Here is a 15,066-nt window from a genome sequence, read left to right on the forward strand (position 1 = left end):
ATTGTTTTCAAAGACAAGATTGTTGTTACTGGATATTGTAATTCTATTTGTTGTTACTGGATATTGTAATTCTATTTGTTGTAGCAAGTGTTAGAAAAATTGAAACCAACTACTTTGTTGAAGTTTATGACATTGATAATTATTTATGAACAGAAGATTCGAATTTACCTCTTGCTTTAGCTAAAACTGGTAGTGCACTTAATTATTAATAGAAAACTAAATACTATTTTAACGTTTTATTCACATTATAAATATTTTATAGATCAGATTTCGGCAAATTGCGGCCTGCTAATTACTTTATACCTCATACATATATTATAAAACAGCTTTTTTTGTAAAAAATTACATTTAGGCTGATAATTTAATAATTACTATTTACTTGTGCTCTTTTATTGCTTACCTTATCAAAATTTCGGTTTATATTAGTATTTTTATCTTTCTACTGCTATTATTTTAAAACAACCGCGGCCCGCTAGACTTTTTGAGAGAAACTTTTTAAAATGAAAACCCCATGACTTATATGATCACCTGATCATCATCTAAACTCAGTGAATATTTTTCCGTATACTACTTTTTAATAAAACTGTAACTTGGAAGGTGTTTTATATTGTAGGTATTATTGTAAAACCTCTAATTACCAGCTAGAAATTTAAAATGTTTAAAGTAAAACTACCTGTTTACATTTTACTTACTTGTAGTGTAAAATAAACTTTTTTTAATCTAAAACTAGTATAAACTATGAGACATTTACTACTAATAAAACTACTTTTCATATTTAAATTTACATTTTTAGACTAACTTCTTAATCTAAGGTTTTGATTTAAAACTGATCTTAGTTTAATGCACTATTTTCATGAAACTTAAAAGTTTTTTTTTTAAACTTAATCAAAAGTACTCACTTTAAAAGTTTAATAACTTATTAGTTTAGTTATTTATCAAATATATATTGCTAAAAACTAACCTTCGTATAAAAAAAAATATAAACTTTGATAAAAATAATAAGATCACAAAAAGATAAATGTAAAAGAATTGTGTATCAAAAATGTATGGAGTTATTACCTTTTATTGATTTATAACAAAGTTTGAAATTGAAACAGATAAATAAAAATTGTTTTAAAGGTTATTGAAAATCATTTTAAAACTGAATTAAACAGTAAAAATATTAGAAAAACACATAACAATAAAAATAATGATGAATTGAGTTATTATCTACCGGTTTATAATTAAGTATATGGTTTAAATAACTTCAAATTTTGTTTTCTATGTATTTACTGCAAAACTAGAATTATTTAGGTGTTCATAATTAGATGATTGTTTTCTTTAGACTTTTTTTTGTTAATAAAAACGAACTTTATTAGCTTTCTTGTTACATTTTGTTCTTGTCTGATATAAAACCGTTCAGATGTACGTACGACCGACATAGTATTTCTGCAATGACAAACGAAAGTTTGTCGCTTGTGTCGTGAGCTCCTTTAATTATTCTATTAAGTGGACGGTTGATGATATGCACGTAACTAAATTTTATTATATGCTCAAACTGATAGCTAGTGAACCTTTCCTAGCCGTCCGGATTGAGTTCTCATTTATGTAAGGAGGTTAAAGTAAACTTAACAAGGATATAGACCAAAAGTAAGCTAACTATTCATCTTGTTATGGTTTGCCTTAATAATGTATGCGTAATAAAGTGGACAAGACAACCTTATTTTAAATAAAATCTTATAAATAATATCACACTCTTTACCCAAACAGCCAGCGGCGCAGATCTTAGTTGCTCTACTTGTAATTCATTGGATTACCTCAAGTTTTGTTCAAAGTTTCACAAACTAATTTTCAAAACCGCTCTCTTTGTTAAATAAAAAAAAACTACTTGCCCTCTACTAGATATTACCCCTTTAGTAGTTATTAACCCACTACTTTTTTTTCCTCTTTTTTAGTTATTGCCTCTAGATAGCCAATACTATGAAAAGAGAGCATTATCGCCCTATTTAAGAAACCTTGGTTTGATTTAAAAAACTCTTGGAGATATAATTTTGAACAATATTTTTTTCTAACCAGAAATAGAAAACAAGATGTAACTTTTTAAAAACATTTAATTGTATTAAGAAACTTTAGTTGAATTATTTTTTTAAAGAATTTAAAACAATGCAATTATGTGAGACTTTGCTTACCCGGAAGCGCTGTGATAATTTTTCTACGAAATTATTAGATAAATTTAGGATCAACATAATATTTTACGTTTAACTTGTGAGTGCGTTTTTTATAATATTGGCAGCTTTTCTAGCATGCAATTTCATTTTAAGTTAAAAAAAAACAATGCTTAATTGATCATAGTATATGGCTGGAAAATTTTTCTAGTCCGAGACCAGACTTAGTAAACAAAATATTTTATAGGTCGGTCTACTTAAAAAAAAACTAGACTCTTGTCGCACAATTTTGAAAATTGTATTAACTTTTTTTAAGGAAAGTTGTAATGATATTTCAAACTTTACGTCTACTAAAAATAAAGAGCAACTTTAAAATCATGTGATATACACATGTAGTTAGTAATACTTCTGTATTGCGGGTAGTACAATAACTGCCCTATGATGACCTATTGATACCCTAGCCGTACATGATTATTAGATTTCAAATATTACAGATTATATTTATAAAGTAGTTTTAAAAAATGAATGTCGCATTCCATATGTGTAACTTTTTATAGAACTTAATGTTTTAATTGGTTTAATTTAGTTATACATTAGACTACTGCTTAAGTACGCACTTTTTTTGGTACGCACCCCGCCTTGAGTACGCACTTATCCAGAACGACAAAAAAATTCTAAATTTGTTATATATTATTTTATCCAGATTATGGATGTTTCCAGGTAGAATGGCCAACATGCTGAGTTAGTCTGAGACTTTCATAGCTTTTAAACTAGGGTGAGTAATCCTGAGTAGTCTAAGTTGCCTGAGATTGTGACAGTCATGTTATTAAATTTAATAAACTAAATACTTATGTAGTGGTTGCAGAAAAGAATAATGATATTTGAGCTGTAATGCTATAAAATAAATCTAGATGAAAAAGTTAAAAACACTTACAAATACAACAAAGTTAAGTCATAATTTAATTTAAATGTACACACATTCATATTTTGAATATGTTTGGTAAACACAATGTAGTTTGGTACTTTCCCTGTAACATAACAAAATATGGTTTAATATTCTTTTTTTTATCATTCACTGACATTGACTTTCTATATTAAATGTATGTTTTAATTATGTAGAAAATTTTTATAGAAAAAATAAATCATTTTAAAATCTATTAAAAAATTTTGCAGATTAGAATTATGTATTGAATGTTATTCAAAATAAAAATACTTGTTTATTTGGTGGCTAGTTGTAAGAAAGAAAACAAACAACTAAATTTCATATTGTACTATGTCGTCAAAAAGTACGCACTTTTGGTCGGGTTCAATTTGCGTACTTAAGCGGTAGTCTACTGTAGTTAAACAGTATACTGTTATATGTCAATTAGAATGTATATCCTATTACAAAGTTTTTATTATATTACCTGGAATTATTGCTTCCCTTGCTTAAAGTTTTTACGGTAATAAGGACAAGTGTATATGTAAACTGCAATTTTAAAAAGTCTTGAGAAAAATACCTAGAGGCAGGTTAGTTCCGAATTTTCAAAAAATAAAATTTCACGTTTTACATATTAAACAAATTACCATAAAATAAGATTTCAATAAAAAGTTTACTATTGCTAGTTAGATATGTTTCACTTCGGATGTTTTTCCTAATAGTGTCAATAAAATATAAACTTGTCAGAAAATTAAACAAGAATTTATTTTTAAAATTATTGTGTTTAGTATGAATTAGGTTTTTGATTGCTTTGTTAAAGGTTTCGTTACATTTTCAAGATATTTTACTTTTAATTCAGTTTATATAAGTTATAATAGTTAAGTTTTAGATTTTTTCTACTTATTATTGTCAGTTATATGGACTCTTGTTCAATTCTTATGGCCTATGGGTGTAATTAGTCATAAATTACTTTAAGAACAGAAAACAACGTGTTACTTGCACTAAAAGTTTATTTTATAAAGCGTTTACACATTACCTAAAATCAAAACAATTCTATAAAATTTATCTACAAAATATCTCCAATAAGCATGATGACGCAAGCCCGGTACATGTGGAATTTTTCTTCATTTATTCTTCAGCACTCTTCTTCTTCTTCTTTTTTTTCTGCGCAGATTAATTTATTTTAAAATATTTAGTAACACAGTTGAATCAACCACTTTGTAATTACTATGTATTTTCAGTAACGAGGAAATATTCATCAAAATATTACAGAAGGGTAAATTCATCATTTATACAAAATTAAACGTTTAAACAATTCTCAATAAAAAAAAATTAACCTTTTCAGTTGTTTCTGTGGCATCACCATCGACTGCAGGTTCAACTTTTACCTTTTTCTTCTTCTTCTTTTTCTGTTGTATAATTTTAACTTTAAAATTGGAATTATTTAATTATTTTGTTTATATTATATGAACAAATCAGTAACGAGGAAATATTCTTCATCTGAATCTGAAGGGTAAAATCATCATTTTTGTGCATCAATATTTTTTTAATTTTTTAACAATAGTAACAACTTAATTACCTTTTCTGCATCTCCACTTGCTTCCTCTTCTCCTGCTTTAGAAATTTTCTTCTTCTTTTTCTGTAAAATGACGTCATATAAATCAACATTTTTTTTTTGATTTGTATACATCAGGACCAAAAAACTTATCAGTTAGAACGAACACTTAGTCTATGTTTTATTTTTTAAGCGAAATTATTAATCATAGCATTTGTTTTATTTAAAAAAATTTGAATTTTACCTTCAATGGGCTTTTTGTTTCCTGGTCTTCCTTGCCATCTCCGTTTTCTACCTTCCTTTTCTTTTTCTTTTCTGGTGATTTTTAGTATTATTTTAATCGTATGTTTTATTAGTTGTTTTTGATTATTAAACGTATTATTATTAGGGATTTATGCTCTTATTAAAAAAATCTATAAACATCTACTCACCAACTGGCTCTTCTTTGATTTCCTTCTTGACATCCATTGGCTCCTGAAACACAAAAATCAAATGTAAAAAACGATTTATTATTAATTTGTGTTTTTTGGCAAACAGCGCATTATCAGTAACGAGGAAATGTTCGTCAATATATAAATTCGGAAGGGTAAATTCATCACTTAACGCGAAGTCACTCCGTATATAGAGTTACGACAAATGAAAACAAACCTTATTTTTGTAAGTGGACTGGACGCCCTTGATCGCGTCGCAAATTTTCTGTGAAGCGCTCTTCTCGGTGATGAGCCTTGTGAGACTGTTAAAATATTGTCGATGATAATTTCAAGTTTCTAAGAATAAAACGTGTCAATGTATTAATGGAGTGGAACTTACTTGAGGCCGGGGAATCCGGCTACGTATTCCTTGGGAGTGGAGTCGTTGACCTGGCCCTTCTGGGTGAGCAGTCCCTTCTTGATCATCTGTTTCTTGAGTTCCGCCTGTCGTACGCAAACAAGATTACTTCAAACGGCAAGCAACCAGTTCGGCACCTTACATGTTAAATGTCTGCCTGTCGACCGCCGCGAGGCGAGCCTAATGGGCAATTTTGATTTTAGTCGGTTCGCGAACAGCTTGAAGCCGCTGACGAAACGCGACGTTATATTTACAATCAGATTAAACGCAACCTTCGGTCCCTTGCCCCACTGCCTCGGGTAAGTGTCCCTCTCCATGATCACCCTCTTTATCTTGGCAACGAACCCGTGGTTGCACGAGGCGATCATCGCGGTGGACATGAGAGCGATGCCTGCGAAATATGTTTGTATTCATGGAACTGTTTACCGTAGTATTTTTTTAGTTTAAACTAAAAGCACAAATCAGTAACGAGGAAATGATCTTCATCGAACTCTGAAGGGTAAAATCATCATTTTTGTGCGTTGAGAATAATAGCGCGCTAGATACTTTACTTAATAGATAAAAAACGGAGCCAGTTATTAGTAAGCGTTTATAAAAACTGTTAAGATTAACCAACCTAAACAAACTGCTTCTCCCTTGGTTGTTACAATGACAATATCTTGATTATTTTCAATTCCATCGTCATAACGCAATACTCCTGGAAGCATGATTTTAGCTCCATAACAAATTGCATTTACCTGTTTCAAATATGGTCTTAAAAACTTAGTTATAAACTTAAACAAAAAAAAATAAAGACAAGTGACAGTTTAAGATTTATTTAAATGTCCGAAACATAGTTTGTGAAAATACACGTAATGAATAAGCACAATCTGGATGTTTCAATTTAATTTAGCAAGTTACAATAAACACATAATATCGAAATGAAATCAAAACATGTGTCTCAGAACTTGCATTCTAATTGTCACTTGATATTAATGAGTTGAAAATTCAGGTAATATTCGTGTTATGACTTACAGCGCTGTCTTTAATGACGATGCGTTTATGGTCAACCAAAAGTTTTTCCAGTGGGTGGATGACTCTTCTCAAATAAGTTTCATCCCTGTTTGCGTCGAAACAATGCTGGGCATCGAGAATGTCGTGCATTGTCACTAAACCGTCCTGAAAAAAGAAAAACATTTGTTTATAATCTTTGAAAAATAATAATTAAAAATTCAAATTGTTCAGGTTTACATCAGCACAAGTAAATAGTCATGGTAGGTTCTTCTCGCGGGCTTTTCACTGAAACTGCTCGATCTAAGCACAGAGAGAACCCCTGCACCTTGATCTCGCAGCCCCAACTGCCAACTATCAAGAAGATCTTGAAGAACTCAAGAGCTCCTGTCAAGCTATGAGGCCAGCCTTTGAATCAGTACCTCTAATAGAATGGATTACCTATTTTCATCATAGTTAACTTTTAATGTTAATTTTGTTAATTTTACAAGAAAACTAACATTTTCATGCACTATTCCGGAGCGAACTCTTCTCAGCTCCTGCATTTGAGCTCCACAACCCAACATGAGCCCGAGGTGAACGCACAGCGTCCTGATGTAGGTTCCGGCCTGGCAGTCTACCCAGAAAACTCCGAGCTTGTTGTCGGGGTTGTACTGGATCAACTTGCTCTTGTAAATGTTCCTGACGCGAAGCTGTCTCTTGACGGCAGAGATCAGTGGGGGGCGCTGGTAGCAGGCGCAAGTGAGTTGTTCAATTTTCTGTTTTTAAAATAAATATCATAAGCACTGCTTTAGTGATTTTTCATAAACAGTAATGTTAATTCAATACTCAGAAAGTTTTATCTAGTCATTAGCAAGCAACATGGCGCTGCAGTATTTTGAACAATAAAAAAGAAACTTTGCTCACTACTCTGACAAATCCAAGAGAAAACCTCAAGTATAAGTTAAAGATAACAAGAAAGCTGTTAACAATAACATTAACTTAATTAAAATCAATATAACTTAAGAGAATGGATAAACTAGTATCATCATAGTACTTATTTAAGTTCTTCAACTTTAACTAGTACTTACCTTTTCGAGTTGCTCATGAGCATTGTCAATGGCATTGTGGAGGCGAACAATGCAAACATATTCTTTACCTGTAAGACGTGTTAATTTGATATCAAATAAAATTATAATTTTCAAAAATCAAATTTCTCTAGTTGTTTTACTGTATGTTAAAACAAAAAGTGGTCAACCATAGTTCCAAAAAATATCGGTTTTTAATTTAAGCTTGTTCTTACATTTACAATATCCAAAACATAGTTTGTGCAAACACACGTAATGAATAAGCACAATCTGGATGTTTCAATTTAATTTTGCAAGTTACAATAAACACATAAATTTGAAGTGAAATCAAAAACTGTGTCTCAGAACTTGCATTTAATTGTCACTTGAAATCTTATGTTTTAAGAAGTAAAATATGCGGTATAAAATCATGCAGAATATCTAGTCAATGATATAAATTTTTACAATTTCTTAGTTTTACTCATAGTATTTATATGTACATGTGATACGAATGATTTTCAATACATAATTATGTTGACATTATGATATAATTTCAATGTGCTTTCTTTAGTGCTAATTTTAAAGAATGTCGAAAAAGTTTTTAATTTACTGTTTAAATGTTTTCAACTTTATTGTCTTTAAAAGGTTTTATAACTATGTGTAGATTAGAAATATTATCTAGTTCAGTATTCTTATCACTTTTTAATATTTTAACAAACCTGCTGATTGTTGAGACTTAACAAGTCTGGTGGCTCTGTCAATGCATACGATGAGACATCCAGTTACTTTTGGATCAAGAGTACCACTGTGGCCTGTTTTATCTACTTTTAATATTCTTTTGATCCACGCAACTACTTCATGAGAAGAAGGATTGGCTGGTTTGTCCAAATTTATATATCCAGATCTTGAAAGTTTTGTTAAATAAACAATGTTTCTTTTTGTCGTGACAATTACATTTTTTATGCTTAATTAAACCTACTGATTAGTTTTACTTTGTTGATTGTTAGGTTTTCTATCAATTTGCTGAGATTAGGCATTAAGTTTTTTTAAATTTGGAATAAAAATTAAGTCAAAAAAATTTGAGTCTTTATTAAAAAGTTATTTACATAACAATCAACAATACTATTGAGGTCTAAACCTTAGCCAAATTAAAGTTAACTAACTAACATGTATACACATTTAGCCAGAATAATTAACTCACTTAACATAATCAGCAATGGGTCTTTTAAGGGGAGTGCACCCATGAGAAGAGACTGGGGTGTAGTGCTGGGTTTTGACATTCATGTTAGTAAACTTTTTGAGAAGGAGAGGCCAGTCCTTGGAATTTGCGGACTCCATTTTTGAATTGACTGGTGGGATGCAGTAGTCTGTCTTCCTTTGTTTTTCCTGTATGAAAAATAATTGCTTTGATCATCTGACAAAAGAATGATTAACTTGGTGCAATATTGTTATAGCCCAGGAATTAGTTATTGTTACATTAATTATTAATTATGTATTAAAATAACTAAAATTTAAATTTTCCAACTTTCAACTTAACTTTCAGCAATATATTAGAAAGCAAATACTAAAATAAAAACTTAAGGGTGAAAAAAACTGAATAATCTACTTTACTATATTTTGAAATAATAATACAAATATTGATACTTGACTTAAATTTTAGTTTATATTTGACTAATATAAGAAAACAAGGTTGCCTCTCTTTGAATGAAAAAAAATGTCTTGAGTTACCAAAACTGTATTAAATCAATCCAAGTCTTTCCAGATCACTTAGAAAATCAACTTTTTAAATTTATTAAAATAATTTAAGCCTCAAAAAAATTGTTAATAGATTAACTAAATATTGGAACTAAATCAATTAAATCTCATTTAAAAAATCCTGAGATTTTTAAAACCCTGTAACTAACCGTAAATATAATTAAAAACATGCTTATTTATCCTGAGCTGTCCTGTGTCAACCTGAGATTTTCAGAAGCTTAAAAATATCTAGAGTCATTTTAATATTAATCTCTTGTGTATCTGCCAACTCTGACTTGAAGCAAAAAGTCAGTCCATGTGGTTAGAGTTACATTCAACTAGCCAGGGTGGCCAAATGTTTTTGTAAATTTTCTCCAGGTTTTAAATAAGTACACATTTTTGAGTCTACTAAAGTTTAAAGTTAAGTTTAAGAAAATAAACTGTGTAAAATAGTATAAAAGCATTGCAAAGATACTGTAAAACTGCTTTCAATTTATATTCAAGTAAAAAACAAATGTTTGCTGTAGACAAGAGAAAATTTATTTTTTTTAATAGATTTTTAGTGTCAATTCAAAATTTTACTGCTGAACATGTTAAACTGTTTAAAATTATAAGTTTTTCCAGGTTTTTTAGAGATTTTTGTGCAAAATTCCAAGAGTTTCTAGGTTTTAAAACCTAAATTATCAAATTGCAGGATTATCAAGGTTATTCCAGGTTTTTGGTGACCTGACCTGTGTCTGATCTGAAGAGAATATTTAAAAGAAAACATTTTATCAGTCAAATTTAGTTAAATAACTTTAATTTACCAAAATAACAACAGAAGAACACTATCAAAAAAAATATTTAAATTATTTAGTTATAAATTTTTTTTAATGCCTGTGATGTAGTATAAACAGGTGAACAAAATTATTAAAAACTTTATTTAGATCAAGTAATCTAGGTCAAACCTTGAGATAAAAATTGATCTCTTCATGTTAATCTATGTACTTAATGCTGACTAATGATAACTCTTTTTCCTAACTTTATAATTGATAAACAGTAAATATTTAACAATAATTTTGAAACATCATTTGTAAATATTTTATTTTCTTAGGCTGTGGCATAACATATATCAAAATTATTTAACTTAATAATATACTTATCAGTTAAACATGGACATTTAAAAAGATATTTATTATAATAAAAGATTATATACACATTAAATGTTTTATATTAACATCATTTTTTCATATTTTTTAACAAAATCAAGTTTTACTAAGCTTTACAACACATTGATGATCAATACTACATAAAATAAAGAATATATTAAAAAACTAGAAGATTTTAATAAAGTAATAATTGAAACTAAATACACTCAAGAGTCAACACTTAAAAAAAACTTATAACAAGATGATTTAAAAATCATAATAAGTTATCATTTGATTTTTAAACAAGTCTATGAATTATGATTAAGTTGTTTTGGATTCAGTACATAGTGGTAAAGTTAAATCTAAATTTATTTTATTTTAAAAAGTTTTTTGATATAAAGAAATAAAGAAAGTTATTTTATCTGTTGTAGAACACAAATTATTTAAAATCAAACTAACTGCTAGACTCATTATCTTCTGTTTTTCGTAATATCTTTTATATCTAGTTGGATTGGTCTGGTGGGCAGAATGTAGAGTTAAGTTGATAAATTCTGTTCATGTAACAAAATGTTCTTTTTCAAAAATGGCTTATTTAAAAATATTATTTTGTTTTTCATGGAACAGCTCCTTTTTTAAATTAAGAAGTCATAAAATGTATTATGTATGAAAAAACCAAGTGATCTTTTTTTCTATCATAAAAGTGTGAAACACAATTTTTAAATAGTAAAATTTTAAATTTATACTGAATAAAATAGAAATTACATTTATTTTTAGATTTTTTATTTTAAGCATAGTAAAAATTTAAATTTCGTTGGATTTTTAAACTTAATTCTAGCTTCATAAAACCAAGTTTAGCTATCTTTGAACATATAATAGTGTTTTTAAGCATTTTTAACTTAAGATTAAATCATGCATGATATAACTTACTTTAACAATTTAAAAATATATTTATCGAGATTCGAGACTAATGCTTTCCTACGTTTAAAAAAATATTTGATATATACAAACTTTAACAGCATAACCTGCTTTAACAAATATTTTATGTCTAATATCATTTTATGCAGACGTAAATTTAAAAAAAATCGTATTTACTAACCGTTAATAATAAATAAATTGACTGAACTAGATTTCTTGTTTTTTTTAATAACGTTTTGCGTTAAAAGTTGTAACAGCTAAGCTTTTTTTTTTAATTTAAATCAAAATAAAAAATATATATAGGTTGAGTAGTTAGGTATTTTACTGTAGGCTTACCGGAACGCACAAAAGTTGTTGAATAAATGTTTGTTTAAATTAAAATGTCATGCTCTAGTAGTCGTGTGGCATTTTTTCATATACAAATCCACAAGCAACTATAAATCTACATTTAAATTTAAAATACAAAACTGTATCTAGATACTTTCTTTTTTGTTTCATCTTAATTATTATAGTTTTTTACTTTTTAGATTTTCTGAATTTCTAACTTTATCTTTAAACATATTTTAATAGTAGTTAGTTTAACATTTAAGTATTTATGTATGACTTTCGTAAACATAGCTGAAAAATATAGAGATGTAACAAAATAGTTTTTAGTTTTTAAATAGAAACTTACATGAAACTATTGTTGTTTTAAGTGGAATAAAACTTTGGAACACTAACAAAGCTAATACTAAAAGTTAAGAAATGATATTATAAAAGTTACTTAATATTCAACAAACAATTTTTTTAGTAATTTATAATTATGTGCTAGAAGAAAATACTAAAATTAAGTCTAAGTTATTGATTCTCAATTGTTGTGAACATTTGTAAATTGTTATCTGAAAAAATTGCAAAACATCCCATTTTTTTAATAAAAAATAGGTTTAGTAATATGTTTTGAATAAAAGTTTTTATTATACAACTGAACGATCGTGATCGAAATTCATATGACATTTCAGTAACTACTGACTATTGTAGTGATACAAAGTTTCGCTTTTATTCTTTAAGTATGTAGAAAATTTACAAAAAAAAAAGATATACTTTTTGTTTGAAGTTTTTAAACCTAATAAGTTCCCTGTTAAAATAAACAAAATATGTAAAAATGTACAAGTCCTCTTAATATAATATTTTTTATCTTAATTTTATAAATTAATGAAATAAACTTTAAGTTGAATTTTTTTTTTTTTTTCAAACATTTATCAAAAGAATTATACTAAAATTGGTGATAAACAATGTACTAACTACGTTTAAACTACTCATTTTAAGCTTAATGTTGAACAATAGCGGTTGAAAAAAAAAAAAAACTATTCAACAATAGTTTTACAGTGTTTAATTAACTAAAGTGCTGATAATTTTTAGTATTTTGGAAATCTACTCCAATAGCTTTCTATTGTATAATGTTTTGTACAGTTCTTATTTTTTACAAAATCTGTTTTATTGCATAATATATAGTATTTTAGTATGAAAAGTAACAAACAATCTTTTATAACATATTAACATAACTTAACATAAAAAGATAAAATAAATATTAAGATTAGCTCTACGATTAATTAATTTTAGACAGTGATGATTTTATTTTCTTAAAAAGTTGTTTAGATATAAAACTTGGTTTTATTAAACTTTATCCTGGACACGACGTTAAACTGTTTCGGTGTATGATTTGATAATAGAAAGTTTTTTTTTGTACACTAGGTCCTTGGTCTAAACTTTTTTAGCGCTTTTTTTTTTCGTTCAATATACAATAGATATTTTAAATTCTAAACAATCTAAATAAATAACTTCAATTTTTAGTATTAAGTAGTCTTAACCTGTATTTATTTCGGCCATCATCAACAAAGTTAAGATGTTTCGCGCTATCAATAACAAACAATAAACTTTACCGTAAGATCAATAACAACAGCATCCGAGACAACCTACGACCGGTTTCGTCGTTATTAGGGTTCATCAGGCAGGCATAGTCGCGAGAAACCGCTGTTGAGATCAAAACGATGGAGGAAACCGGTTGTAGGTTGTCTCGCATGCTGTTGTTGATGGACATGTGGTGAAGTTCATTAGTAATAACTTAAAATAAGTTTAGTTATAAAAATAGTTGCCTACAACTACACTACAAGTTACCTAGAGTCCTTTACAGTTATGCAACAACACTTAAGTTGTTTTATTATTTTAATTCTAAGTAGAATTTTTTTCGCACATTTTCCACTTTTTTGTAGTAATAGCAAACTTTCCCTAACGTAAGAAATTATTAAAAAAAGTTTTGCTAAAAAAAAATAATTTTTATAGTATTTTTTAATGAGGACAGTTTCAAACTTGCTCAAATTTTTTAATAAATATTTTTTTGTTCGAAAATCTAAAAGTTTAACAACTTACTTTAAATTTAATTTAAGAAATTTTCACATCATTTTTTAAAAGTTAGTTACTATATTTTTTAACTAATTTTTAATTTTTTACCTAAAACGATTTTTTTTTTAACTTTAAATTAAAAGAGTTAGTCGAATAACTTATTAGTTGAAAATAAAATTAACGGGTTATTGATCGTAATTTACTTTCAGCGTGATGTATGTGTGTATAAAATTTTTATCAGAAGTTTGTTGTGCGTAGTTAATTTTAATATTTCAAAAAGTTTCCAATTTGTTTAATATTATAAAACTAATAGCTTTCTAACTCACAAAATTATGTTTTGCAGCAGTTAATTTTGATTCTACGTTTAATCAAACCTATTCTTTTTATTCTGTTGCAGGGGCGTGTCTAGACTTTTTTCAAAGGGGTTCACAATTTTTTTGTTCTTAATTTGCTGCTTAAGTACTCATTTTTTAGGTATGCTTTGCCAATTAAGTACGCAATATTTAGCGAAAAACTCTGTGTTTAAAATGCTTTTTCGGCTTAGAAATAAAAATAAACATTTAAGTAGTAATAGAAAAATATTATATTTTTATTTTATTATATTGTATTAAATTTAGATAAATTAGAATTATAAGAACTAGAAAAAAGTTATGAACTTACAAATTGTATATCAAAATTCAAATCTGTTATTTAAAAAAAAATATTACAGACATAACTAACTTACTCTATAAAGAATTAACTTTTTTATCAGGAAACAGTATCATAAAATAATTAAAAATAGAAAAAAAAATTAAAAAGAGAACTTCAATTTAAAATTAAATGTTAGTATAGATGAAGTTCTTACAAATTTTTCTTTTAAATTTTAGACTTTTTACATTTATATATCTATTTATAATAAAAATATTTTTTTCAAGTAATTTAATCTATAAAAATTGAAATTTCACTAAAAAAAATGTTTAGACTTATACAACTAAATTGAGATATCTTTATAAAAACTTATTATAGTTTTAATTATTTTATAGTATTATTTCCTGAAAAAAAAGTTAATTCTTTATAGAGTAAGTTAGTTATGTCTGTAATGTTTTTGTTGTAAATAACAGATTTGAATTTTGATAAACAATTTGTAAGTTTAAAACATTTAAATAAAATTTAAAGAGAATTTCAATTTTGATTTAAATTTTAGTATAGATGGAGTTCTTACAAACTTTTCTTTTAAATTTTAAACTCTTTACATTTTTATATATATTTATAATAAAAATATTTTTTTCAAGTAATTTAATCTATAAAAACTGAAATTTCAAAAAATAAATGTTTAGACTTATATAATTAAATTTAAATATCTTTAAATTTTATTTAAACGTTTGCCTGATGGTGCAGGGATTCTAACGATTGTTTTGAAATCTCTTTGATTTGAAAATTTCAAAAAAAT

The 15,066-nt window shown here is 27.1% G+C and overlaps 1 protein-coding gene across 1 annotated transcript; it reads right to left on the bottom strand.

The window, feature by feature from the left end:
- Positions 1 to 4,137: 4,137 nt before the first annotated feature.
- Positions 4,138 to 10,867, bottom strand: LOC145842730 (H/ACA ribonucleoprotein complex subunit DKC1-like). Its single transcript, XM_082950209.1, has 15 exons — positions 10,803 to 10,867; positions 8,684 to 8,868; positions 8,202 to 8,386; positions 7,507 to 7,574; positions 6,937 to 7,194; positions 6,461 to 6,604; positions 6,063 to 6,183; positions 5,719 to 5,837; positions 5,429 to 5,532; positions 5,267 to 5,351; positions 5,050 to 5,092; positions 4,863 to 4,933; positions 4,643 to 4,702; positions 4,401 to 4,472; positions 4,138 to 4,227 (listed from the first exon to the last, which is right to left on the bottom strand). Exons 1-15 carry the CDS (start codon positions 10,812 to 10,814, stop codon positions 4,192 to 4,194), a joined length of 1,563 nt encoding a protein of 520 aa, XP_082806335.1. The 5' UTR covers positions 10,815 to 10,867; the 3' UTR covers positions 4,138 to 4,191.
- Positions 10,868 to 15,066: the final 4,199 nt, after the last annotated feature.

This window comes from Thalia democratica, chromosome 8 (genome assembly GCF_965202585.1).
Source record: "Thalia democratica chromosome 8, ktThaDemo2.hap1.1, whole genome shotgun sequence".
In the NCBI taxonomy this organism is placed as follows: domain Eukaryota; kingdom Metazoa; phylum Chordata; class Thaliacea; order Salpida; family Salpidae; genus Thalia; species Thalia democratica.

Bases quoted from the DNA above. Each gene is read 5' to 3' on its own strand.
- LOC145842730 (XM_082950209.1), bottom strand. The intron at 8,387-8,683 runs GTGAGTTAATTA...AAAACTTTCAAG, and splicing joins CCCATTGCTGATTATGTTAA to ATCTGGATATATAAATTTGG. The intron at 5,533-5,718 runs GTTGCGTTTAAT...TGCGTACGACAG, and splicing joins AGTGGGGCAAGGGACCGAAG to GCGGAACTCAAGAAACAGAT.